The sequence below is a fragment of the Mirounga angustirostris genome, unplaced genomic scaffold (genome assembly GCF_029215605.1).
Source record: "Mirounga angustirostris isolate CCGP_5_RB_7025 unplaced genomic scaffold, mMirAng1.0.hap1 SCAF_7, whole genome shotgun sequence".
Classification (NCBI taxonomy): domain Eukaryota; kingdom Metazoa; phylum Chordata; class Mammalia; order Carnivora; family Phocidae; genus Mirounga; species Mirounga angustirostris.
In genome coordinates, this window is record NW_026991715.1 from 145,288,820 (window position 1) to 145,313,689 (window position 24,870).

General features: G+C 44.4%; 1 protein-coding gene across 3 annotated transcripts in view; it reads left to right on the forward strand.

Moving 5' to 3' along the window:
* Positions 1-24,870, forward strand: part of CTNND2 (catenin delta 2) — an 894,910-nt gene that overhangs the window by 515,853 nt on the left and 354,187 nt on the right. For all 3 annotated transcript variants that reach the window (XM_064596859.1, XM_045863465.2, XM_045863474.2), the window contains exon 7: positions 3,972-4,539. In XM_064596859.1, coding sequence (XP_064452929.1) covers positions 3,972-4,539 — 568 coding nt within the window. The remainder of the gene's footprint in view (positions 1-3,971; positions 4,540-24,870) is intronic.

Consider the following 24,870-nt stretch of genomic DNA (forward strand, 5'->3'; position numbering starts at 1 on the left):
CCCGATGTGGGACTCGATCCAGGGACTCCAGGATCATGACCTGAGCCGAAGGCAGTCGCTTAACCAACTGAGCCACCCAGGCGCCCTGGATTTACAGTTTTATAGTGTTAACATACTTTTAAGGTAGAATTGAGATTCTGTGACAGTGAAGTGGGTGACATTCTATGCATGTTAAAATCTGTTTATATTATTTTTAACCCAGTGACCTAGGTAGTAATAAACCTAGGTCTGAGGCATGGATTTTGTATCCTTAACTGGCTAAGAGTTGCTAAATAAAATCACATAATGGAACAAAACATAACCAAAAGAGTGGAAACAAGCTCCCAAAAGACTACTGCTTTTGTCCAATTGATGCTGTAAAAACAGAATTCTCTGTGTAACCAAAGACTCGTTCTTAGGCCCTTATGACTCCATAGCCATTCGAAGGGAGGCTAACACCCCTGGATTATTTATTATAAACTGCAAAGTGGCTTATAGCATAGTCCAGTAAGGTGGGCCACCAGCCACATTTGCCTATTTTAGTTCAAATTAGTTAAAATTAAATATGTGTTAAAATCCAATGCCAATTTTAAGTACCCAATAGGCTCCTGTGTCTAGTGGTTACCATATTGGGCAGTGCAGATACAAAACATTTCTGACATGAGCAATACCAATCTTAAAGAGCATGTAAATTTTTATTTCTTATGTTTTAATTTTTTTCATGTAAAAAATGGCAAAATTTCACCAAGATGCTACAATATTTAAAAGATTGTTGAACTGGCTGCTAGAGCCTGTCAAAACACCTGGAGCTGATATGGCAGTTCTCAAAACTTCCACAGAGTTGGGGGCCCTTTAAGGAATCTTTCGAGACAATAATATTTAGCATTTAGTGCTCCTGAAACTAGACGTTCCAACAGATTGAAAGGGACATTAAACGTGTGCTGAGTGTGTTCAGGGTTTTCCTAGGACCCACATCATTCTAATGTTTAAATCCTAGAGTTCTACTTAGCATTGCTTTAGTTTATATCGGTATACTTTAGTATTTGTTTATTAAAAATTATGCAACTTGGCAGTGATATCATTAATGTCACATAGGGCTATTATTAATGGTATATATGCAAGACATAACACAAAGTATTCGTTCTGTTATGAGCAGGGACTCTCCTTAGAGCCTCTGGGGTTCTCTCTCCTCCTTCTGCTCCTGTAGGAAAGGTTTAGAGAAAATTCCTGTCGTAGGCTTTTCCGCCACTTGTCAGCTGGGTTCTGCACAGCTGAATGTACCTCAGGCCCCAGGAGAGCGTCAGAAGAAAAGCGAAGGGAAGAAGGTCCCTGTCTGCTCTAATGGTGGTTCTCATATCAGCCGGCATCCGCCTCCCCTGGGAAGCTGTTAGAAATGCAGGCTCTCAGGCTCACTCCAGACCCCGGAATCAGAATCTCTTCTAGATCGGGGGCTTGTCAACTAGCAAGCACCATAATCACCTTTAGAACTTGTTAAAACAGCTCCCTGGGCCCCTGTGTCAGAATCTCCAATTCAGTAAGAGTGGGCTGATGCTGATTGCAGGCAGGGACCACACTCAGAAAACTAGTGCTCTAGGGAGAACTTGTTCTCCTATATGGTTGCACATTGGAATCACCTGGAGAGCTTCCTAAAAGCCTGCTGCTTGAGTCCCATCTCCAGAGACCCTGAATGGCTAGGGTATAGCCTGGATACTGAGATTTTTTAAAAAGCTCCTCCGCTGATAATACCCAGTCAGGTTCGAGAAGCCCAGCCTATACATTTCATGCTCAGAACTTCTACTGGGATGGAAGCAGCATTGGAAGTAAGCAGGTGCCTTCTGACTCTGGATGATGCCGGAATATATCTCGGGGCTCAGGATGAGCTCACCGGTTGAGCTCACCGGTTCTATCGAGCTTCTCCACCATCCTCCACACATAACCCCACCCCCACCCCATCCCAAAGATTTGGGATCGGCTTTATTAACTATTCCTTTATTCCGCAAATATCCATGGTATCTCTACTATGAATCAGGCCTTGCTCTAGTGTCTGGAGACACCTTATTGGGAACAAAGTTATGGCGTTTACATTTTACTTTCACTCCTGTTAAATTCAAAATAATTGCTCAGTGGTGTTAAAAGAAAACTAGAGCTGGACGGTAAAGTGGTGACTACAGATTTTATTCAGGGGAGAAAAAAAACTACTATAGTAGAGGAAAAGAGACCTCGGTAATGAACTAGGCTCAGTCCTTACTTCAACAAGGAGAAGTGGGATTTCTGGCCAAGGAGCAGGGTGCAGTCAGTGGCAGAAAATTGCTAAGAGGAAACATCAGGGGTAGGGGGCTCTGACTAAACCTACCTCACAGGATTCTTGCTGAAGGCAAGCCCCCTGCTGAGAAGGCACCTGATGGGCAGTGGGGCAGGAGGAACCAGGTGGGACCTGCAGGGTGATCCACCATGGACTGTGGGAGCTTCTGGCTAAACTGACTCAGCAGGATTCTTGCTTATACCAGACAATGCGGAGATGAACTACAGAAGCTCCCCGAACCAGGGGCTCATTGAGAAGAGAGTTCAGAGGAGCCTGACTAGAGTTTGGTCCAGGAGAAAATCTTTGTCAGTGGACTGATATAAAATATACACAAATAGGTAAAATACATGCATCACATATACATGCACACACACATACACACACTTTATCTCCTTTCATCCCACTGCCCTTAATAAAGGATTTTGATTTGACTCACATTAACTCCCTCGGATCTTCCCATGAACCTGACATCCAGATAACATTTGGAACACTATGGGTGTGCGAATGGAGGTGCCCCCACTGTTATCTGCCAATTGCCATTCCAAAATGGGTGGAGAGGCAGCATTGAAACTTTTAATGGATGGCATCTGTTGAGTCTCTCCCCCTTCCCTCCATCTTACCCACTTCCTCCTTCCCACTCAGTTCCCACCCGTAATTTCAAAACCTTCCTTCCCAGTTTCTCTCTCTCTCTCTGCGCACAATCCCAACCCCTTTTCACACCAGCCTGCTCTCAAAAACCTTTCTGCTCCCGGGAAAGCCTGGAAGATCCCAGACCTCCTGCCCAGAAGTGGTTGACAATGTAGTGTTTTCATTCGAATGCAAATTTGTCTCTGGACAAGATTCAAGGAAAGTGCTTTCCCCTCCAACGGTCTCTCCAGCTCCACGCCAGCCCTTGTTGTCTTTTGTGTTCTTGTAAATAAATGAGAGGCAACTGGCTTTCAATTTGAAGACACAGCTGCAGGGGGCTCTTAAAAGCCAGCTAGAGAGAGAGAGGGAGAGAGAGATGCTGAAAGATTTGTTGCCCAGCGTTAAAATCTAGAAGAGGGAGGCTTTTTTAGTCTTGCATTTGCAATTGCTCTGATTCCTCTAGAAATGCTTTATTTATTTTTAATACTGAAAGACCAAGGGTATTTATTTTGACTTAATAGTTTTTCCCTCCTTTTAACTTTCCTGGTCCAAAACGAAGACTCACCACGACAATAGCAACAGAATAAACTCTGAGAAGTATGTTTATTCTTGATGTTCTCCAGATAAGTATAAAACTTAGCCGATTTTGGAGGTAGAAACTGTATCCAGTGGAATGACCGTGGGGGAGGGGGATGTAGTGCCTTGATTTCTCATCAGAAGGAACGGATCCCGATGGCCCTGCTGGGTGGCCTTTTAAAATCTTGATGTGCCTAATGCGATGCCTCTGCTGTTGCCGAAACATCGTAGATGTGTAAGCAGAACACTGTCCCACTCCCGGGCGCGATTCCCACCCCACTGTCGGCCGTTCCCTCCTGGCGGAAAAGACCCTGCCGGAGAAGATCGAGGGGCGTCTGCGTCCCGATCCCGCGCGCGGTGCCGCCGCCGAGCGCGCCCGAGTTTCCCTCCCTCGCCGGGGGGCCGCGCCGCGCGGGGAAGGCGGGGGTGGGGGGCCCTTTGCTGCCAGCCGGCTAAGCGCGCGTGTTCTCTCCTCTCCCGCGCACAGGGCACCACGAGCCGCGCGGCGCACCTGGCGGGGCCCGAGCCCGCGCCGCCGCCGCCGCCGCCGCCGCGGGAGCCGTTCGCGCCCAGCCTGGGCAGCGCCTTCCACCTGCCCGACGCGCCGCCCGCCGCCGCCGCCGCCGCCGCGCTCTACTACTCCAGCTCCACGCTGCCCGCGCCACCGCGCGGGGGCTCCCCGCTGGCCGCGCCGCAGGGCGGCTCGCCCACCAAGCTGCAGCGCGGCGGCTCGGCCCCCGAGGGCGCCGCCTACGCCGCGCCGCGCGGCTCCTCGCCCAAGCAGTCGCCCAGCCGCCTGGCCAAGTCCTACAGCACCAGCTCGCCCATCAACATCGTCGTGTCCTCGGCCGGCCTGTCCCCGATCCGCGTGACCTCGCCCCCCACCGTGCAGTCCACCATCTCCTCCTCGCCCATCCACCAGCTGAGCTCCACCATCGGCACGTACGCCACCCTGTCGCCCACCAAGCGCCTGGTCCACGCGTCCGAGCAGTACAGCAAGCACTCGCAGGAGCTGTATGCCACGGCCACGCTCCAGAGGCCGGGCAGCCTGGCAGGTAACCGGCTCGCTGACCACTTGCCGCGGCTCCGCCCCGGGTGGGGGACAACCTGGGCGCTTTGCGTTGCAGGGGAGCGTGCAGGACGGAGCAGAGCGCTGGCCTTGAGCGGAACTCGAGCTGGGCGTGTCTGTGGGCCAGTGTGAGGCATCCGCGGGATGCAGAGAAAGCCGGGCCGTCCCTAGGCTACGTTAGTGGCTAAACTGAAATATGCCAGTTACTTCTTTGGGAAGTAATGCAGTCTCTCAAACTAACGTCTCTCAATCTCCCTCTCTCAGTCTCTCAGTTTCTCTCTCCCTCCTTCTCTCTCCCCAGTCCGAAGACTAAGACATCCATAAAATGAAGTCAAATTTAATAAAGAACCACGCAGACCTGTTGATGATATCCAGAAAAAGAGAAAGCAAATAAAAATTGCAGAAGCTCTATGATCACCTATAGTTACCTCCATTTCGTTGTAGAAAAATGGGCGATTTTCCCAAAGCAGCCATTCAGTTTACATAGATTTCCAGAATAGTGAGAAAGTAACCAACGATTAATTGCCTTGAATTGTCACTACTTTGTTATGGCTCTAACTTATTCAAATTTTTTTAATATTATGTCTAAATTTAGTTACTGAGAAGAGTAAAAGACTCCCCCATACCCATTGCATTTACATAGTTTCCCACAGTGGGGGAAAAATAACCAGTAATGAAGTCCCTTGAATTTATTCCCTGCTTATTATAGGGACGGAGGGGTTGGGCTGGACTGGGTTTATGATAAGAAACCTGCTTTTTCTCTGCCAATTCAGAGGTGACATTTCTGTGGTCGTTATGCCCATCAAAGACCAGGCTGAGCTGGTGCTTCTCTGCTGGTAGCGCCATCTGCTCAGCTTAAACAAGACACTGTGATTGAAAGACTAATGTTTTGTCTCCTAAAGCACCTGACAATGAACCCAGATTTATTGTTGATTTTTTTTTCCTCTTATGAAAGTATTTGGTAATTGTGCCACTCTAGTAACAGATGCTGTGCTCGTATGTTTCCTTTCTTGACATAAATAGATGACTGTGAAGATAAATAGGATTTAAAAAAAAGGGGGGGAACTTGTTGCATACAAGAGGCAGGTGTCCAGGGTCTGCTTTAATGCAGCACGGTAACTGCCAGTGTGGACCGGCCTGGTATAGCAGGATGCAGGCTGGAATTCCGGTGCCCCCAGATCATGCTAGCTGTGTTTACTGGAATGAAAACTCTCTCTCACGCTCCTTAAGAGACTCTTGGAGGTAGACGATCGTTAATGCCCACCCAGCGACTGTGCCAAAGTAAGGACTCAGGATTAGCAGTCTGGACGGCAGAGGTGGCTAGGAGACAAACGTGGAAACTTTTGTATACAGAAGTTTGGAAACTTCGTTTTATACATTTGTGAAATAAGTTGCTAGATCAGTCAAGGAGTGGGGAGCCAGCTGCAGAGCCTGTAGGTGACCTAAACTGCCCTCCTTGCCCTTCTCAGTGGCCACAGGGGGAGGAGCCTGAGCCCCAGAGAGCCCCGTGGCTTGCCAACAGCCACTGCATTTCCTGTGCAAACCTGGGGAAAGAAGCCAAGAGCTTAGCTCCCAACTCTTTCTCCTGCTGATTATATGGCCTAAACGTGTGCTTGCTCCACTCAGTCATCTTAGTGAAAATAGGGAGTATGGGTCTGTTGGAGAGTGGGGGGAGCGTGAATGGGGCAGAAGGAAAGCCTCGCTGTTCTTTATGTCACTGAATTTAGGAGGAGGTTTTAAAAGTAAATATGAGGTGAAAATCACTTACTCTCTGTAAAACCTTGAACGACTGTTACTGAGGGTTTGATGTGTGTGTGTTTGGGGATAGGGAGGTGTTGGCCAGGAAGAGGCGCACTTCCCGAGAGTGAGAGCCACACAATCCATGCGCCGTCTCTTGCCTCTGCCTTTCCAACCATCCCTCAGATTCAATGCCCATGTTTCATCATGCTCCCTGGTAGGAAAAAAAACAATCAATGTGCCATTGACGATTCTTAATTTTAGAGCTACCATGAACACTTTAATGTTTGCATTATTTGTTCAAAACGCATGCTTTTAAATATTCATTTAAAGATTTTTCTCATGCAAATTGCTGCTGGTGGTTTTTGAGTTTAAAATTACTCTATAGCTCTGCATAAATACTTGGGTGGCAGAAGATCACATTCCCCATTTAGAAATTAGAAAACTATGGCCCAGGAAAGGTGTGGGGACAGACTCTAACATCTGCAAGAGATCCGGAATAATGGAGCTTGGGGACCCCACACCTAATCTGTGTGTTCGATATCATTCCAGACATTATAGAGTTTGAAGCCGTTGGCTTGCTGATTGAAAGCAAGCACAGTTGAAGTCAAGCCTGAAAAATAGCTTTTGGTTGCTCAGGGTTGTGATTTTGGAGATTTGTCAGTGATAACTACGAAGTACAAATATGGGATAGGGAGTGACTTTCACTATTGAATGAGTTAATTCATTCAGTAATTATTAAGCACCTTTTATGTTCCAGCATTGATTTAGACCCTGAGGATACAGCAGTGATCAATATCAACCCAAATCCCTGGCCTCCTTTCAAATGGAGACGACAGAAAATCAGCATGATAAATAGTTTTGGTAGAGTGGCCAGGGAAAACTCTAATTAGAAGGTGACTTTTGAGTGGGTCATGAAGGAAGTGAGGGAGCTGACCATACTAATATGTGGGGAACCGCATGCTGAACAGAAGGAGTAGCAAGTTCCAAGGCTGGTAAAGGGGGTTATGTCTGATATGTTTGCAGACCAGCAAGGAGTCCAGTGGGGGTGGATCAGCGAGAAGGAGGGCAAAGAAATGACATGAGGTCAGCAAAGTGAACAGCCAGGTCGGGGTGAAAGGGAAAGCCTCGTACATCTTGATGAGGATTTGAGGTGGCTAGCCGTGCCAAATCCATGGGAGCCATTGAGGATTTGGGCCAAGGAGTGACACAAGCTGACTTCATTTATAACAGGGGCTGTCAGTCTGCTGTGTAGAGAAAATATCGTAGGGGATCAAGAGCAGAAGCCAGAATACCGATAGGGGGGTTATTGTAGTAATCTAAGCAAGAGAGCATTATGGCTTGGGTCAGGATGGTAGCAATGGAATTTATAAAAAGTAGTGTAATTCTGGACGCATATATATGGTAGAGCTGACCGGATTGTCTCACAGACCCAACACCCAGAAGAACAGAGTCCCTGTGGGCTGAGGTGGGGCGAGCTGCAGAGGAGTCTAGTTGGATTGGAGGCAGTGCTAGTAAATATTAAGATCTTGGTTTTGAACATGTGCTATCTGTCCACCAGACCCAAAATACATGTGAACTTAGACCGTTGGATTCACAGGTCAGAGTTCAGGGGAGAAGGCCAGGCTAGAGATCAAAATGAGGGAGTCATAAGCAGGTGGGCAGTATTTAAGACCATGAAGCTAGAAGAGACCACTTAGGGAGTAAGTGTAGAGAGAAGAGGTCCAAGGATCAAGTGCTGATTCCCCCCACACACACATACAGATCTAAAGATCTGGGAGTTGAGAAGAAGGCAACAAAAGAAAGAAGTGTAGGTCAGTGTCATTTCTGAGAAACCAAGAGAAGAGCGTACCTCAAGGTAGAAGATACTATGCCAAGTGCAATTAAGAAGTCAAGGCAAAGGAAGACTGTTCAATGACATTGTTGAACACTTTCAGTGAAGGATGGTGGGGAAATCCTACTGAAGGCAGAGGGTGGTCCACAAAAAAGGGGAGAAGGAAAACTGGAGACTAAAAATGTGCAGAATGTTTCCAAGCAGTTTTTATTGCTTAGCTACAATTATCTCTAGAGATTCAAAGTTCTGTCTGAGGATTTCAAGCCATCAATTGTAGGGGGCACTTGGTAAAGAACATTCTTTGACATTTTCCACTAGATCTTCCCAGTGGCCAAACTTTTATAAAGTGTGGCCAGAAATTTGGGAGTTCAGCTCTCTGGGAAAACACCAAATTCAGATTAAACCTAGAAAAGTGTGATTTCTCAAGTGTTAGGTCATCAGGATCTGAAGACCTCTTAGAATGTTTTCTTTCTACCTCCTCCTCCTCCTTCTTGGTATCTCTTTTCACCATATAACGGTGCCTGAGTGGAAACCCAGTTCCGCCTTGCCCAAGGTGTGCATTACACACCTTCTTGAAATTGTTCTCTCATCTGGGGGATCAAAGTAGTATCTCTTTGTCTGATTTAGACATAAATAAGAGAACGTATATAAAGTACTAGCACATTTCCTGGCTCAGTAAAAGTTAATTCATTTTATTTAATAATACCACCATACTAACTTGGCTGTGTATGGAAGAAGTCATTCATTTTTGCTTCAGACACAAAGGAAATCTTTTGAGTCTGAAAACGTATCAGTGTCTGTGTTGGACAGACAGAGATGAGTGAGAGATCATCTTTGCCCTCAAGAGACCCAATTTCGGAACAGATACATGAATGGACAATCTTAACCCCCGTGCTGGGATCCGGTAGATGTGGGTTCTGTGGGAACATCCTGCAGGGACATCTTACCATCGTTTTGGATGTGGGCCACAGATGCTTCCTTGATGTGGTAGCCCCAGAGCTAAGTGGTGTAGACGGAACTAGTGAGGAATGGTAGCTGGAACCAAGTCCAAGAGTAAAGAAGGTGGGGAGTGAGGGGTAGGGAGTGTGATGGGTAGAGAGTGTCGTCAAATCAGGGTTTCCTGAGCCAGAAATGGATGGTAGAGGTGGTGGGGGAGGGGGAGAGTAGAGAGTAGAAGAGATGAGTAGTAAGGGGCATGTAATTTCGTCCCTTCCTTAGACAGCTGACATGAACCTATTTGCACGTTAAAAACTCCATTGCGGGGACTGAGTGGAGGATAGATTTACAAGAAGGAACAGGCAGGGAAACACTTGGGAAAGCACTGGAATAGCCCATCCCTGCTCCCAGGCCTAGTTGTCGAAACTCCCCCTGCCCCCCACCTCCCCCCACACACTTGTTTTGGAATGTGACAATCATGACTTATACCTGGTAGAGGAAGAAAGCTAAATAAACGGCATAACTAGTTCTTACATTTTCTCTTGACAAATAGGTTGCTTATTTTTTTTCTTTTTGATAGTTTAAAAGTTAAATTTATTCATTTTGTGCATGATGAGTAAAGTTATGTTTTAAAGAACCCCATACTGCAGGATAAAGCATTTGCTACATGCCAGGCATTGTGCCAGACACGTTGCAAACTGTATCTCATGTAGTTTCCAACAACTTAAGGAGGTAGGTGTGATTTTTGCCGCATCCTACAGATTTGGAAACTGAGGCTTCTCGGTGAGAAGTTACTTGCCCAGAGTTACTTGGCAAAGTGACGGGGATGTGATTTGAACCTAGATCACTTTGAGTCCAGCTTTTCTATCCTCTTAAACGTACATGGTATTGGGATAGAGGTAGTATATTTTTTGTTAATGAAGAAAAACACCAAGAATATAGAAATACAGTCCCAGTTTTTAATTTATTTAAGTAACTAGTGATTTTGAAGAAGCAAAACTATCTCAAAAATGTGTCAGTAATCCTACTGAATACGACTTTACCAGTACCTATTTTTTATTCACTTTTGTAAAGGAAACAGCATGATCCTTTCATTTTCTGCTTTAGAGCAAAATTAATCCTATTAAAAGGAGAAATCTGAGTTGTAAATAGGTATTAAAGTTAAGTCAAACATCAGAAGCTTATTTTGAGGCAAAAATGAAATGAATTAAAGGCAGATTCTTAACCAGTGATTACAGCCAAAATTGGCTTCGTATGGACAAGAATTTGGTCAAGGCATGTCCGTCTTTAACCTCTGCCAAGTGGACTTAAACTCAGTATTTAGAGTGTATCACATATCAGAAATCCCCAATTCCGCATATTTGGTGATTTCAACTCCATTCTTTGACTTGTTAATGATTCCAGGTGCACCTGTTATAAGAAAGAAAGAAGCCCCACCTAATGCCATATAAAAGCTTTGCAGGCTCCACTGTCAGGTTCTCAAAGGAAACATGAACTCTACTCAAATAATGAGCGAGTTTGTTTAACACACAACACTGGGGATGTGGGCCGAACGCAACATGATATCTGGCTGCCGCTGTTCCTTTCAGTCGCCTTTCTCGAAGGTGATCTTTCCTTGCCAGTGGACAAACACTCAATCAGTTTTTGTGAACCTTCTGCTCACCCTTAAGTAAAACAAAAATTTCTAGTTTAGACTCACTAATTTGAATGTGATCAGCCTGTGATATCAATCAACACTTTAATCTTCTTTCAAAGGCAGCGAAGGCTGATTTTTCAACCAACATTTCTGGGGAGGGTTTTGGAGCTAGCCCTCCCTGGGGTCTCCTCCCCAGCCTCTGAAGTTCCATGTCATTCCCTGCTGGCCATGCCCCTCAGGTCCAGCCTCTTCCTCAGAAGCTCTTGCTCTCAGCACTCAGTCCCGGTCCAGGGTATGTTCTAGATCAGCATATAATATAGTCTCTCTCCTGCATGCTGCATTCTGGCATCCTGCACCCAATGTCCCTTCCCTACTTCCACCAACAAAGTGATTGTTCTGTCAGCCATTTGGCCTCTAGAATTCTGGACCCTCATTTTACAAGCAGGGGACTCAAATCCAAGTGGTCCCATGGAAGCCCACTGTCTCCAGGCATTCCCTCCAAGAGTACAGAGACTAAAATGTCTTCAGCAAAATTCCTCTGTCCTGGTGACCTCTGCCTCCATCTTCCCAGAGCCCAAGATGCACAGAAATGGTGATCGGACATCCTTTGTCTATGTCCATGCCAAACTCGCATCTGGGAGACTGTCATTGTAACATCCCATTACAGTAAGTTAGTGGCTGGGTCTGGAACTAAATGTTTGGAATGCTGGGTGGCCCAAAAGGCCTACCTGATGTCTTTTGTGTTGATCCACAGAAACTAATACCTACCCTTCCCTTCCTACCACATGGCAGCCTTGCTAGTTAAAATGGGGCAAACAGGTCTTTTTTGTACCTTTGTAGGAAAGTGAAAACTTTGTGTAGAATTCTGTCAAAGCCTTTCCAGTATCACTGACACTTACATGATTTCAATCATGCTTTAATTTAACTAGGAAAATATAAATTAAAAACATGAGAATGTGTCTTGGACAATGGTTCAAGATGGCATACTCTGTCCATGCATTTGCCTCCCCTCTGTCCAGATCCTCAGAAAAATAAAGTACAGAATTACGACGGGTGAGCCATGAAAGAGACAAGAACACAGAGGCCAGCAGGTGGGTCTCATCAAAAACAAGCCATAAATTTTCTAGAAAGCAAAAAAGATAGGAGTGATGAGCAATTAGAACATAGAATTTCCTCCCGAGAATCTGCGCTGTCAGCATGGCGGAGGTGGACTGGCGGTCTTCTGTGAATTCTTGGACAGGCTCAGTTGTCAGGGTTGAGCTGGGGTCTGGGGAGAGCGTGGGGCTAAAGACAGAGGGATTCCTTGGAACTCAGTGCTTGACACAACTTGAAGTCAGCTTCTTCCTCCCACTCACATACCCTCTTGGCTACCAAGATGGCGACCCTGTGGCCCATGCTTACTCCAAGGTGAAGAGCAGGAGTGGTCTCCTGAAGAAACTGGACAGGCCGAGAAAGTTAGACTTGGTTTGGCTGCCGTGGCCTGGACAAAATTTGTACCACACAGGCTGTGGGTGGTATGCTGGAACAGGGCTGGGCTGCCCTTCACCCTCTCATCCTCAAGGAAGAAGGCCAGCCCATATGCTCCACCCTCCCTGTCAGAAATTCTAACTCAGGGTTATTTAGTAGGAAATACTTCCATTTATGTTGCAGTGGGAGAAACGAATGCCAGGTTTTTCCTTCTCAAATATGATAAATTAGTAGGGATTACTGAGGAATTGGGGAGAATTAGTGGCATGAAAAAAAATAGAAAAATGAACTGTCTCTCAGAAGAAACACATAATTTACAGAATAAAAGAGATTAAAGGAAACAAGGAAAAACTTTAGAATCAGTACTGAGAAGGATTTAAGAAGATCTTGTGTTTATTAAATAAGAACTGCGTGATACGTGAGAGGATCAAAGAACAAAAAAATCTTTATAAGCTGTAAAACTATCACTACCCAAATAAAAAATTTGATAGAACGAGTGGGAAGTAGTCAAGGAAATCGAGTACTCAGATGGTAGCCATATAGGGAAGGAGAGAGAAACTCTGAGAGTAATGCAATAATAATGCATACAAGATACATCCAAGAGATCTAACACATTTTCGGAGTCCGAGAAAGAGAATGGAGGGAAGCAAGCTACCAAAGAAGTAATATGGCTACAATTCCTCGGAGCTGAGGGACTTGTACCTTTATAGGAAATGCCCCATGCTCGGAATAGGAGATTTCCCCATTCCGCACCATGAAATTTCAAAGCACGAACATAAAGACCCTCAGGCCACTGGAGATAAATAAAACAGATGCCTCCTGATTTGCAGTAGCAATACTGGGGGTGGGGGAGGGGGGAGAACAATCAGGTGATGTGCTCAAAGTTCTGGGGGAAAGTTTTTTTTTTTTTTAAGATTTATTTATTTGACAGAGAGAGAGACAGCCAGAGAGGGAACACAAGCAGGGGGGAGTGGGAGAGGGAGTAGCAGGCTTCCCACGGAGCAAGGAGCCCCGGGAAAGTTTTTTTTTTTTTAAAGATTTTATTTATTTATTTGAGAGAGAGAGAATGAGAGAGAGCATGAGAGGGAGGAGGGTCAGAGGGAGAAGCAGACTCCCTGCCGAGCAGGGAGTCCGATGCGGGACTCGATCCTGTGACTCCAGGATCATGACCTGAGCCAAAGGCAGCCGCTCAACCAACTGAGCCACCCAGGCGCCCAGGGGAAAGTTATTTTTAACCTAAAATCTATACCTAGCCAAATTATCCATATAAAGGCAGAATCAAATATTTTCAGTCTTGCTAGTTCTGATAAAATGGATTTCCTACGCCCCCTTTCCTAGGTTACAGCACTTGGTGGATGTGTCCCAGGTGAATAAGGGCATAAAACAGGAAAACATGGTACCCAGGAAACAGTGTATACTCACCAGCAGGATGGTGCAGAGAAGTCTCAGGGGGAAAAAAGATACCTGGACAGTAAGCTAGCAAACGAAGAAAGGTGGGACCCACCACATAAATGGTGACAGACATGAATGTTGGCCTAAGTCCCAAAGAGTCTGGGTAATTTTAATATCTAAGGGCTGAAGAAGTAAAAGAATGAGTTAAGAATAATGAGTTTAATTGTAGTTGAGGAAAAGAGAATTGTTCTTGCATTGCTTTGGGTTCCACAAATACAGAAGGCAATGTTTAAGAACATGGTTGAGGCCAGACAGATGAGGGTACATCTGTTACTGGTTGGTTCCATCAGTTACTTGCTCAGTTACCTTAGACGGTTGAGTTCTACTCAACAAGTCTTCACTGAGCACCTGTTCTGTGCTGGGTGTTCTTTTAGGTGGTGGACACATACCTGTAAACAATAGAGACCAAAGCCCCTGTCCTCTTGGAGGTATAGTCTAATACGGGTAGGATATTCTATAGTAAGAAGAGCCGTGGGGAGGAAGAGTAGGGATGTCAGAGGGTGGGGCAGCCAGGAAACTCTCCTATCTCCATAGATAGGGTGTTTACTGAGCAAACACTTGAAGCAAGGAAGTAGGAAGCCATGTGCCTATCTGGGGAAGAATGACCCAGGCAGAGGGACCAGCCAGTGCAAAGACCCTGAGGTGAAATCATGCTTGGCCTGTGTGGGGAACAAAATGGGCCTTCTCTGAGATTGTGTATCCTGTAGTGGGGATAACAATACTGTAACAATTATACAAGACATTACAAAGATCATATAAGATGGAGATCCTTCCTATCCATTGTCTATTAGCATGCCCACCTTAAACGGGCTCAGTGAATTAGAACTGTTGTTACCATGGAGAATCATGGCATCAACCAAGCTCTACTGGAATACCAGATGTAAATAAGATGGAAGTGATAACTCCAGGGGTCTTGTTGGACTGGAAGGAGGATGGGAGTGACATTAGTTCCCAAGTGGCTTATAATACTATGTAGTTGTGATACGAGCTATGAGAGAGGCCCAAGGGCTGGATCATCCCAAAAGGGAAGGCACATCCAGATGGGAAGATCAAGAGTTTTTGGTGGAGGCAGCGTTTGAGGTTGGGTTTAACAAAATGCTTTGGTGACAGGTGCAAACTGGAGAAGAGGCATATAGTTTGGGAGGGTCGGGTTCCATATTAGTTATGAATTAGCCGCCAAAGGGGTGCCATGAGTCCTGATGGCTTTAAGGTCAAGCTAGGGGCACTGACGGTATGCTGATTACACATTGTCCAGGGTCTGCTCTCCTGAATGCACTCTGAGCAGGTATGACCACATTGGGGAGGCACTGGGGAGCTAGTAACAGCTTTGCTGAGAAGGATTTCTTTATCCCACTTTTTAAAATAAAATTTTATTATTATTTTTAAAACTTTATTTATTTATAAATTTTATTTTATTATGTTATGTTAGTCACCATACAGTACATCATTAGATTTTGGTGTAGTGTTCCATGATTCATTGTTTTCGTATAACACCCAGTGCTCCATGCAGAATGTGCCCTCCTTAATACCCATCACTGGGCTAACCCATCCCCCCACCCCACTCCCCTCCAGAAGCCTCAGTTTGTTTCTCAGAGTCCACAGTCTCTTATGGTTCATCTACCCATCTGATTCCCCCCCCAATGTCCTCCATGCTATTCCTTATGTTCCACAAATAAGTGAAACCATATGATAATTGACTTTCTCTGCTTCACTTACTTAGCATAATCTTCTCCAGTCCCATCCATGTTGATGTAAAAGTTGGGTATTCATCCTTTCTGATGGCTGAGTAATATTCCATTGTATATATGGACCTCATCTTCTTTATCCATTCATCTGTTGAAGGGCATCTCAGCTCTTTCCACAGAAAAAACTTTATTTATTTATTTGAGAGAGCGAGAACCGAGTAGAGGGAGGGCCAGAGGGAGAAGCAGGCTCCCTGCTTGATCCCAGGACCCTGAGATCATGACCTGAGCCAAAGGCAGACGCTTCACTGATTGAGTGAGGGCGTCCCTCACTTTTTTTTTTTTAAATAAGAGGTCATGAGACATTTTTTGAAAGCATAAGTTCTTTGGAAGGCCCTGTAAGCTTCCTTTCGCTTGGGGTCAAGGATCCCAGAAGCTTGCACGTGAATATTTGAGACATTGCTTGGAGGTAGGGTGAGGGTGTGCGAGCAGTTTGAAAAGAAGTGGATTAAAATGGGACCAGTTCTGCTCCCCCCTCCGCCCCCTAAATGAACCTCACGGGCAATTCCCTTTCCCCTCATTGAGAACCAGGGGTCATGTGCAGCCAGATGTTTTGCTGGTCCTGAACCCTGAGAATCCGTCTTGGTTCCTCAGTGCTGCAGATCGGATAGGTGGCAAGTAGAAACAGGTGTTTACCGGGAAACTGCTTTTAGCTATAATATGCCATCAGGGAAGGAAATGACAGAATGCGAGGAAAGACGTGGAGATGCACACACACGGGAATTGGGTCTAGAAGCCGCTACAGATGTACCATTCACTCTTGCGCTTCTAGGCTATTGGCCATGCTGACCGTGTTTTCCTGGCTGGGTCCCCAGCACTCAACAGTGGGGAAAGCCTGGCTGATGTCCGACCCGGGGTGTGGGTTTCTCCTGCTCCTCAGGCAGGGCATTGGAGGTAAAATATTCCTGGGTTGGTTTTCATTGATTACTCCTTTTAGGTCACAGGTGTTGGTTAATTTGAGCAAACGGGCATCTGTGCTCACCACTCACTTTACATGTGAGCATCAACTCAGTGGTGATTGTTCACTGATAGCTTCGTAAATATGATGCTTTTAAACATTTATTTTTGGGCGCCTGGGTGGCTCAGTTGGTTAAGCGACTGCCTTCGGCTCAGGTCATGATCCTGGAGTCCCAGGATCGAGTCTCACATCGGGCTCCCTGCTCGGCAGGGAGTCTGCTTCTTCCTCTGACCCTCCTCCCCTCGTGCTCTCTCTCTCATTCTCTCTCTCTCAAATAAATAAATAAAAATCTTTAATAAATAAATAATCTTTTTAATCTAAGCAACAGGGATTATGTGGAGACCAACTATTTTAGTAGATGCACAAATAACCTTAAATAATTAATAACTTAAAATCTCTCAAAATGCAGTCAATTTGCAACCAAGGCTGCATCAATATCCCTCCTGCCGCTGTATTTAACCAAGGTGCGTTTTGTAGTTTTAAAAAATTTGCTATATATTTACTTCATATATATATGTTATAATACATACAATTTTTTATTGTGTTTTACATATTATAAATATGACAAAAATTACTATACATACACTTGTATATGTATGTATACATGTAATATGTATGTATGTATTTTATATATATATATAAAATTTTGCATTTCTTGTGGCATAATTAACATGAAATATCTGAAACCTCTAACGGCTAATCCCGAGGGGGTCTATATGTATTTATTGTGGTGCTGTGTATTGCCAAAGAACTGATTTTGATGCAAAGCAGAAAATATCTTGAATTATCTTGCAATCCAGGCAGAGCACTTGAATAGCAGGCCTATGGGCTCCCTGAAGGAACCTAATGAGACCCCTGCATATTTCAGAACTCCTCACCAAGCCTCTTCTAGTAGGTATTCGACAACTACATTTTTCAAGATTTTAGTTTTAAGTAATCTCTACACCCAACATGGGGCTCGAACTTACAACCCCAAGATTAAGAGCCGCATGCTCTACTGATGGAGCCAGCCAGGAACCCTTCAACAGATATTTCCCACTGACCTCTGTAGAGCTAGTTACGGGTGCAAGTGTTACATCCCATTGATAACCGGAAGTCATCCTTAGCATAGAGAGGGAAACACAGAGAGATAGCAGGTTCTCCTCGGAATGAGTGAACCATTAAAAACTTAGCAATAGCTGCCAGAAAGACTCGGTTCAATGCATATGGAACATCTGTAAGATAAAGTGTCTGCTTCCTCACCTCTGAGTTTCCCAGTTCTTTAGAAAGTGGCTTCCTGTATTTTTTTAGGTTGTGCTTGCAGCATTCACAGAGGCAGGGACAGCAGTCGTGGAATGTCACAGGCTTACCTCCAGAGCTAGCAGTTCTTTGTGTGTAGTTCTAGAGAAGACATCATAAAAAACAGATAATGCCTATTCTGTGGGGTCTGTATACTGAGGATCTGCCCAGGATCCTGCAGGTAGAGACGTGGCAGCAAAGGGAACCCAAAGAAAACCATTAATTATTTTGACTGAGTGGACTTTAGCAGTCCCTCAAATTTCGGCTTGCTATGTAAATATCTTCAAATAGATCTGATAGCATTGATTTCTCCTGTTGGGCTTCCTAGATGGCGCCTGGGCACACAGGGGCTATGCTGTCCAGAGGCCCTATGCTCCCACTGAACCTCAAATGATGTCTGCATTTCCTGACTTCAGCCTTTGAGCATCCCTAGAATGGACTGACAATGCAGTAAAGTCAAAATCTCCCTTACAAGATAAGCTTCCCTTTAATAATTGATGCAGAAAAGGGAAGTCTGTATACATTTCTCTTTAGAATGAAGAAAAGACACACACACATACACACACACACACGGGTACTCACTCAGGTCTTAACGCTTGGCTGCTTGGAAGCATAGAATACTACAGTCCCCTCCATGGCTGAGCCAATTAGTTGGTCATTGTTGACATGACCACCAACAGCCCCCATCACCTTGACAGCCTTCTAGCAAACATGTAGTATTTGTTTTGCCCTGCACGAGTCAACACAGATCGATTTCTGTACTGGAAAAGCATCACCTACATCACTACCGAGCCATACGGATTGGTGGTTTAGTAGTAACTTCTTTGGATACAGAGAATGGATGAAAAATGGGGTGGGGGAGTTATAAGTATGCATAGGTCTCATCAGAGGTGCTTTGTATGAGGGGATTAATGTTTTAATAAATGTAACTGGTATTCCAGTGATAATTATGGAGATATAATGTAGTTACTAGTTGGATTCTAAAACACACAAATACACTTATTAAAGCCTTTAACCAGAAAAGAATCAAGGAAAAATTTTAATCCTCCTCAAAACTGCTTATTACACAACATAATGTCTCTTCTCAGACTCTTTTTTTACATGCCAAATATTAGGTCGAGTAAAATGATGAAAATTTAATAAAGTGTTGATAGAAGGAATTTATAAAATGTAAATGTAGAGCATGAGTAATCTGTGAAGCAGTTTACTTGCATTCCCCCCCACCACCATAAATTATGTTGAAAATCAGTGGTATCTTCTTCTGGAATTATCAATAGAGCCTCTCTGGGGGGTGTTAGTAAGATATATAAAGGAGTAGGAGAATGATACAGGGAGAATACATTTTAACTTTGCATTATAAAAGCTAAATAATTTCTGGAAAGGACTTTGTACAGCCTATCTATGGTATAGCTACTACAATCTGATTAAAAAAAAAAAGGCCTGTGTTTGAGATGCTGAGATGCAAAACATCTTAGTTCATGTATATTGCAAAATATTTAAACCACTTAGTAAAGAAAACTACTTAAGCCCGCTTTTGTCCGATAAAGCCTTTCTCCTTGTCTGTACATTGAGAATTCTGCCTGTGCCCTTCAATGGACACATACAGCAAAAAGTGAAAACTCAGCTTCAGTCCTGAAGACTTTTGGTCTTTTGAAGCCAAAGTTTGTCTGTCCTGCTTTGCATCTCAACAAAAAAAGATGGGCCAGGAGCACCTTGTTCTGGCTTCCTTCCATGGAAATATCCATAATTATCCATAGTAATTAGGTCCTGAAGCCAGACCACAGATGTACTATTCGTGTATTGCACTGATGGGGTATTGAGAAGCAGCTGTCGAGAAATAAAATGACACTCACTGAATTTTATCCGCCTTGTTGATAGAGAAGAGTATCTATGTGAATATGAGACTGGCCATTAAAAACTCTGGTAAGTGACTAATTAATAAAGCACCGAATCGCAGATTGCTCTGCATCACTAGTTAATTAGGACAATAGATAGTGGTGAGCCTGGCTCCTGGTCTGTTCCACCCAGAACACGGCTGCCAAAACCTGCTCTCAGGGCAGAGATGGGCTTAGACGCAAATTTTAAACAGGAGACCCCTCCTGGGTAAAATTAACATTCACAGATTAAACTTGTTTACAAGTTAATGTCAGAAGACTTTAATTACAAGTCTGAAGTCAAATTATGTCGCCCTTCTGTACAAAGATATTACAATTCACAGTTCACCCCTGCTAATTTTTTATCTGCTCTGTGTCAGCTGAGAAGGACGTGAGGTATCCGGGTCGAGTGTTTCTGGGAGTCATTTTATCAGCTTCTTTGGGACTATCTCTTATTTGGACGGTTGTGGTTACAGTGAAGTTATTTTCAGAAAGATTCCTAAGTGTTCACAGGATATGTGATTGTCACTGCAAGGACCCCAGCCTCACCTGAGATAGAAAGGCAACCTCCAGCCCCAGTGTCCCTTCCCAGAAATCATAGTGCATCCAACCCAAAGACATTTTCCAGAGACCGACAGAAGCGAGAGGAATGGGAGAGGCAGGAAATGCCCTGCAGTCTATGCGTGTCTACAGTCTGTGAACTTGGAGGGGGGTATTTCCCAACAGGAGGTTAATTGCAGTGCAGTCCCACCTGCAACACCAACTGTCTTGTACTCCTTCTATTTTCAAAGGTACTGCTGCCTTCCTGCAAAGTTCAGAAACTGCACCTTCCTCCAAGTGGAATTACTCCCTCCCACCACATTCAAGAATGGATATTTCTATGAATGTTTTAAATCTCCAGCCTTAGGTGTTCTGCTGAGAACCAGACCTTGACATGCACTCCTCAAGACCCCAAATCTGGCCCCAGATCTACCAGCCAGAGCTAGATCCCTTGTTAGAGACACCCGGGGAGTGTTTGAGCTCTTCTGTCCCCTGGGCCCATCCACTCAGGTCCTAATTCAGTAGTCTGGAGTGGATCCCCAGCCTCAGTACTGTTAAAAAGGCTTCCAGGTGAACGCCACATATGTCCTCCCAGGGTTGAAAAGCCCCGAACTGAACCCTTGCATAGGAGTGCACTGTGGCAGCGCAGGGACCCTAGACCCCCGCTTCCGCAGAACCCGTCAGGAAGCCTAACAATAGCAGCAAACACATTCCAGTCCACCCAGATCCAAAACGTCTGCCTTCTACAGGAAAGATGGGTTTTTTCCCCTAGAAGCGAGCCTGCTCACAAAGGCTTTTACAGGTCCCTTAGTATCTGGGCCTTGGCCACCTAGAGCTAAGATCCGTCACTCTGCGGCAGTGCATGTGGGGAAGCCTGACCCCTAGGCCAAGGCAGCCCAGGGCAGCCAGTACGATGCCCACATGAGGTGGGCAGCACAGCCACACTCGGAAGCCAGGCTCCAGGGTGCCCGCTGAGGCCCCATCAGCATCTGACTACACCTTCGGCCTGCAGCTTTGCTAAGGCACTCATGCTTGCTTCATAAGGCCGGGAGAATATAAGGAATCCATGTGTCTGTCTCCAGAAGGATGCCGAAGTTGAAGTCCTCTAGCCACCAAGATACGTGTCTGTAGCTAAACCAGTATGCCCTGGCTTCTCAAAGGATGGTCTGTGGACCAGCAACCCCAGCATTGCCAGAGAACTTGTTAAAAATGCAGAACCTCAGGCCCTCCCCCACACCTGCTGAGCCAGAACTGAAATTTTAATCAGGGGACTCATGCCGATGGTGTTTGGAGAAGCCCTGAAATACATTGCTAGTTCATTCGGAGCTACTCTTTATCTACCCTGAAATAAATCAAAAGCCGATAACAAGGACAGGTGCCAAACCACCCTGTTTAGCTAGTGTGTTTCACTAGTACCAGTCCCATCTTAGGCAAGTGTGTTTCCGCAGGCTCTTCTTTAACTTGGAGCTGGGTGTGAGTTTTGCCCGAGTACAGCATCCTCTTGACGGCAGACGCAGAAGCCGCAACTGCAAATAAACAGAGAAACGGGCCATCCTAAGAATGCGAAGATATCAGACATTACTCATTACACCCCGTGACCACTGTCTCGCTACTCTCCATACACCTGCCTGTCACAAAAGGAATTGGACAAGAGAAGGCTGTTTTTCTCACAGTTTGGGAAGAAATGCTCGTGGTTGGAGAGAAAATCCAAGAATGAGGGACACCTGCTATTATAGGGGACCAGATCTCATGGGCACATGTATTTGGCCAAGTGATTTTCACTTTTAAGTTATTCTCCGTGTAAAGTATTGGAGCCTCAGTAGATTACAGTATTTGGTAAAAGGTGTGTTGAGGTTTCATAATTACATCAAGTTGTATTGGAAAGCTCATCATAGAGTGACAGGAACAAATCCTGTGTTTTGTACCTTGTCAGAGACTGCATGAGCGTTTAACTTACTTGTGATAGCAGCAAAGTTTCCATAATATATGAAAATCTAGGATTTATGCAGTCGATGAAACAGGAGGGCATTTTCCAAAGCTTTCCAAAACAGACTTTTCACAGAATCAACTTATATCATCAGATGGCCCTCTTACATTGAAATTATTAAGCTCCAATGCAGATTTTATCATTCATTTGTACAAATTAATACTCTCCCTTCCAAACGTCTGTCTGAAATATGGCTCATAGCCTGTATAGGAAATGTGTTCATATATTTTAACATTTACAACAACTTAAGATGTCAAACTAATTCAGCGAATTAATGATCATTTGCAAATGAAATTTAGCACATGGACTTAACTCAAGATCCATAGGAAGTCCTTTGCGGGTCCTTTAAATACTTAAATTAACTTGTGAATTAGCATAGAAGTAGAGAGTAAGTTTTGGAATTTTGATTTGAGTCAAAAGCAAAAACCAAGAATTAAACAAGTAAGTCTTTATTATGGCAAGGTATTCCTTAGATCAAAGGAATCTTTCAGCAGTTTACTTAACACACACTTACGATAACAGTACTGTTAACCAAAATTGCTTTTTATTTCTAAAAGTGCTTATTTGTTGGTATCATTTTTCCCTCTTGAGTTTCATAATGAGAAATATCAAGCCAGAATTTTTAAGTGGTTCAAAATCCACAGAATAACTCTTCCAAGGCCATAAACTCAGGGAGCACAGTGTTTCTACCTGCATGGGCCAAGCCGCCTGGCCACGTTGCTCAGGGATATCAGTGTATCAGCAGGGATTAGACTCCCGAAATCAGTATTTGGTGAAGGAAAAGGTACAATGGGAATTTGCGAGGGGAAAATCTGTTCCCATTCCAGAAACCACTGTTCTCTTTGGAAGTTCTATTCTGCCCTTCCGAGATGTAATTTCACTAAGAAACATTGATGTATGAACTAGAGTCACAATTTTTAAGAAACCTGAATGCCAGAGATTTTACTTTGGACTTTTCTTCATAGCACGGGAAGTTCATAGCTCTTTTTCTGAACACAGTTCTTTGTCAGAAATGAAAACACTTGTCTTGGCCTCCTGTTCACACGCACATTGAGTCGGCTTTCTCCGGCCAACTGACCTTTGCGTCATTTAGGTCTTCATTTTCTCCTTCCACTTCTTTGCCGGTGAGCATCTGAAGCTGGCTCCTGGATTTGAACAGAACAGATCGATGGCAGTATGTCCTTAAGAACCTAGTATTAATATAGCCAAATGAAAACACGCAGATATTTATTTCTTTGCAAAAGCAAGTGAATTCACATTAAAGGGGCATAAATTAGATAGTATAGAAATAAAAGAAGACAAATGGATCCCAATGAAAACCGGAATGAACTTCTTCCATTCTGTCTGCTAAAGTAATCAGCATAATGTGGTAGTAAATTATATTATTTGAAGAAAGCAAGAAATGACAAATTGAATGTTGCAACACATTAGCTATTTATCTCTTTCTTTTAAACATGCCTATCTCCTGTCTCCCTATTTTATCTCAAACAGGGGTCTCTCAGTGTGATCTCTGCAGTTAGAATCACAAGGTGTGGTGGCACCTGGGTGGCTCAGTCGTTAAGCTTCTGCCATGGGCTCAGGTCATGGTCCCAGGGTCCTGGGATCGAGCCCCGCATCTGGCTTCCTGCTCTGCAGGAGGCCTGCTTCTCCCTCTCCCACTCCCCCTGCTTGTGTTCTCTCTGTCTCTCGCTGTGTATCTCGCTCTGTCAAATAAATAAAATCTTAAAAAAAAAAAAAGAATCACAAGGTGAGGTGTTGCCTGTTAAACACACATTGCTTCTCCCTGCTCAGATGGATCAAGTCTGAATCTTTTGGGGTTGTGTCCAGGAATCAGCCTTTCAAAGAGTTTTCCCCAGATTCTTGGGAAAACAAATGAAGATTTGAGAATAATCGTGTTCTAAGGAATGAAAATTCAAAGGCTGTGTGTGTGTGTGTGTGTGTGTTTAAAATTTGGGCTGAATCTTCGGTTTGCAGCTCTCATGAGCTTCTTAGGTGTGATCTTCCATTGAATATTCTAACCCCCATTGATTAAAATGTTGTTGCTGGGATTGTGAAATTTTGAGTTAAAAAGCAAATCTGTTCAGTTCTTACAACCAGTTGTTGTCCGAACTCATAAAGGGTCCATACACTAACTGTGTTTCTTTTTAAAGACAATATGGATTAAGTAGGTGCCAATAAAATCACTTCTATAAATATCATGAAATGAATCTCCTACAGAGGGCCTTTGCTCGTACTGCTGGTTCCCTCTGAGAAACACGTGGATCTTCCTCCAGTATGGCTCTTTCTCTGGCCTTGTGAAGTTTTCTGCCGAAATGCCAGATAAACCAAAAGAACTTTCTTGATAACCTTTTCAAAACAGTATTCCCCCACCGGCACTTTGCTGCTCTCCCCTTACCCAACTTCACTTTTCTTCAGTACCTTTATCTCTGTGCTTACTTGAATGGGATGACTTATTTTCAAGGCCAGGGGACTCATTTGTTTTAAGCACCCTGGTGTCCTCAACTTCTTGAAGTTGCCCACACACCCAGCAAATATGTGTTGAGTGGATGAATCTGTTGATTAGTAAGGACTAACTGGAGCATAGAAACAACACATATAAAATTCAGCATGTAGAAATTTATTTGCACATAAGTCTAGAAGTGATAAATGTTTCATATTGCTGGTCAGAATGAAAACAGTGCCTGCCGGACTCTGACCCAAGGAAGGTGTGGTGTGGAGGAATGAGATAAGCCCTTTCAGCTTCATGATCATCCCCCGTGTCAAGGCTCCCTACAGATCTGTTGCTGGCTTCCTCCTGGATTAGCAAATGTTTGTTAGCTTTAATTTGCAGGTTTAATTTATGCTATATCCCTTTCTAAAAAGGATCGCACCTCTTC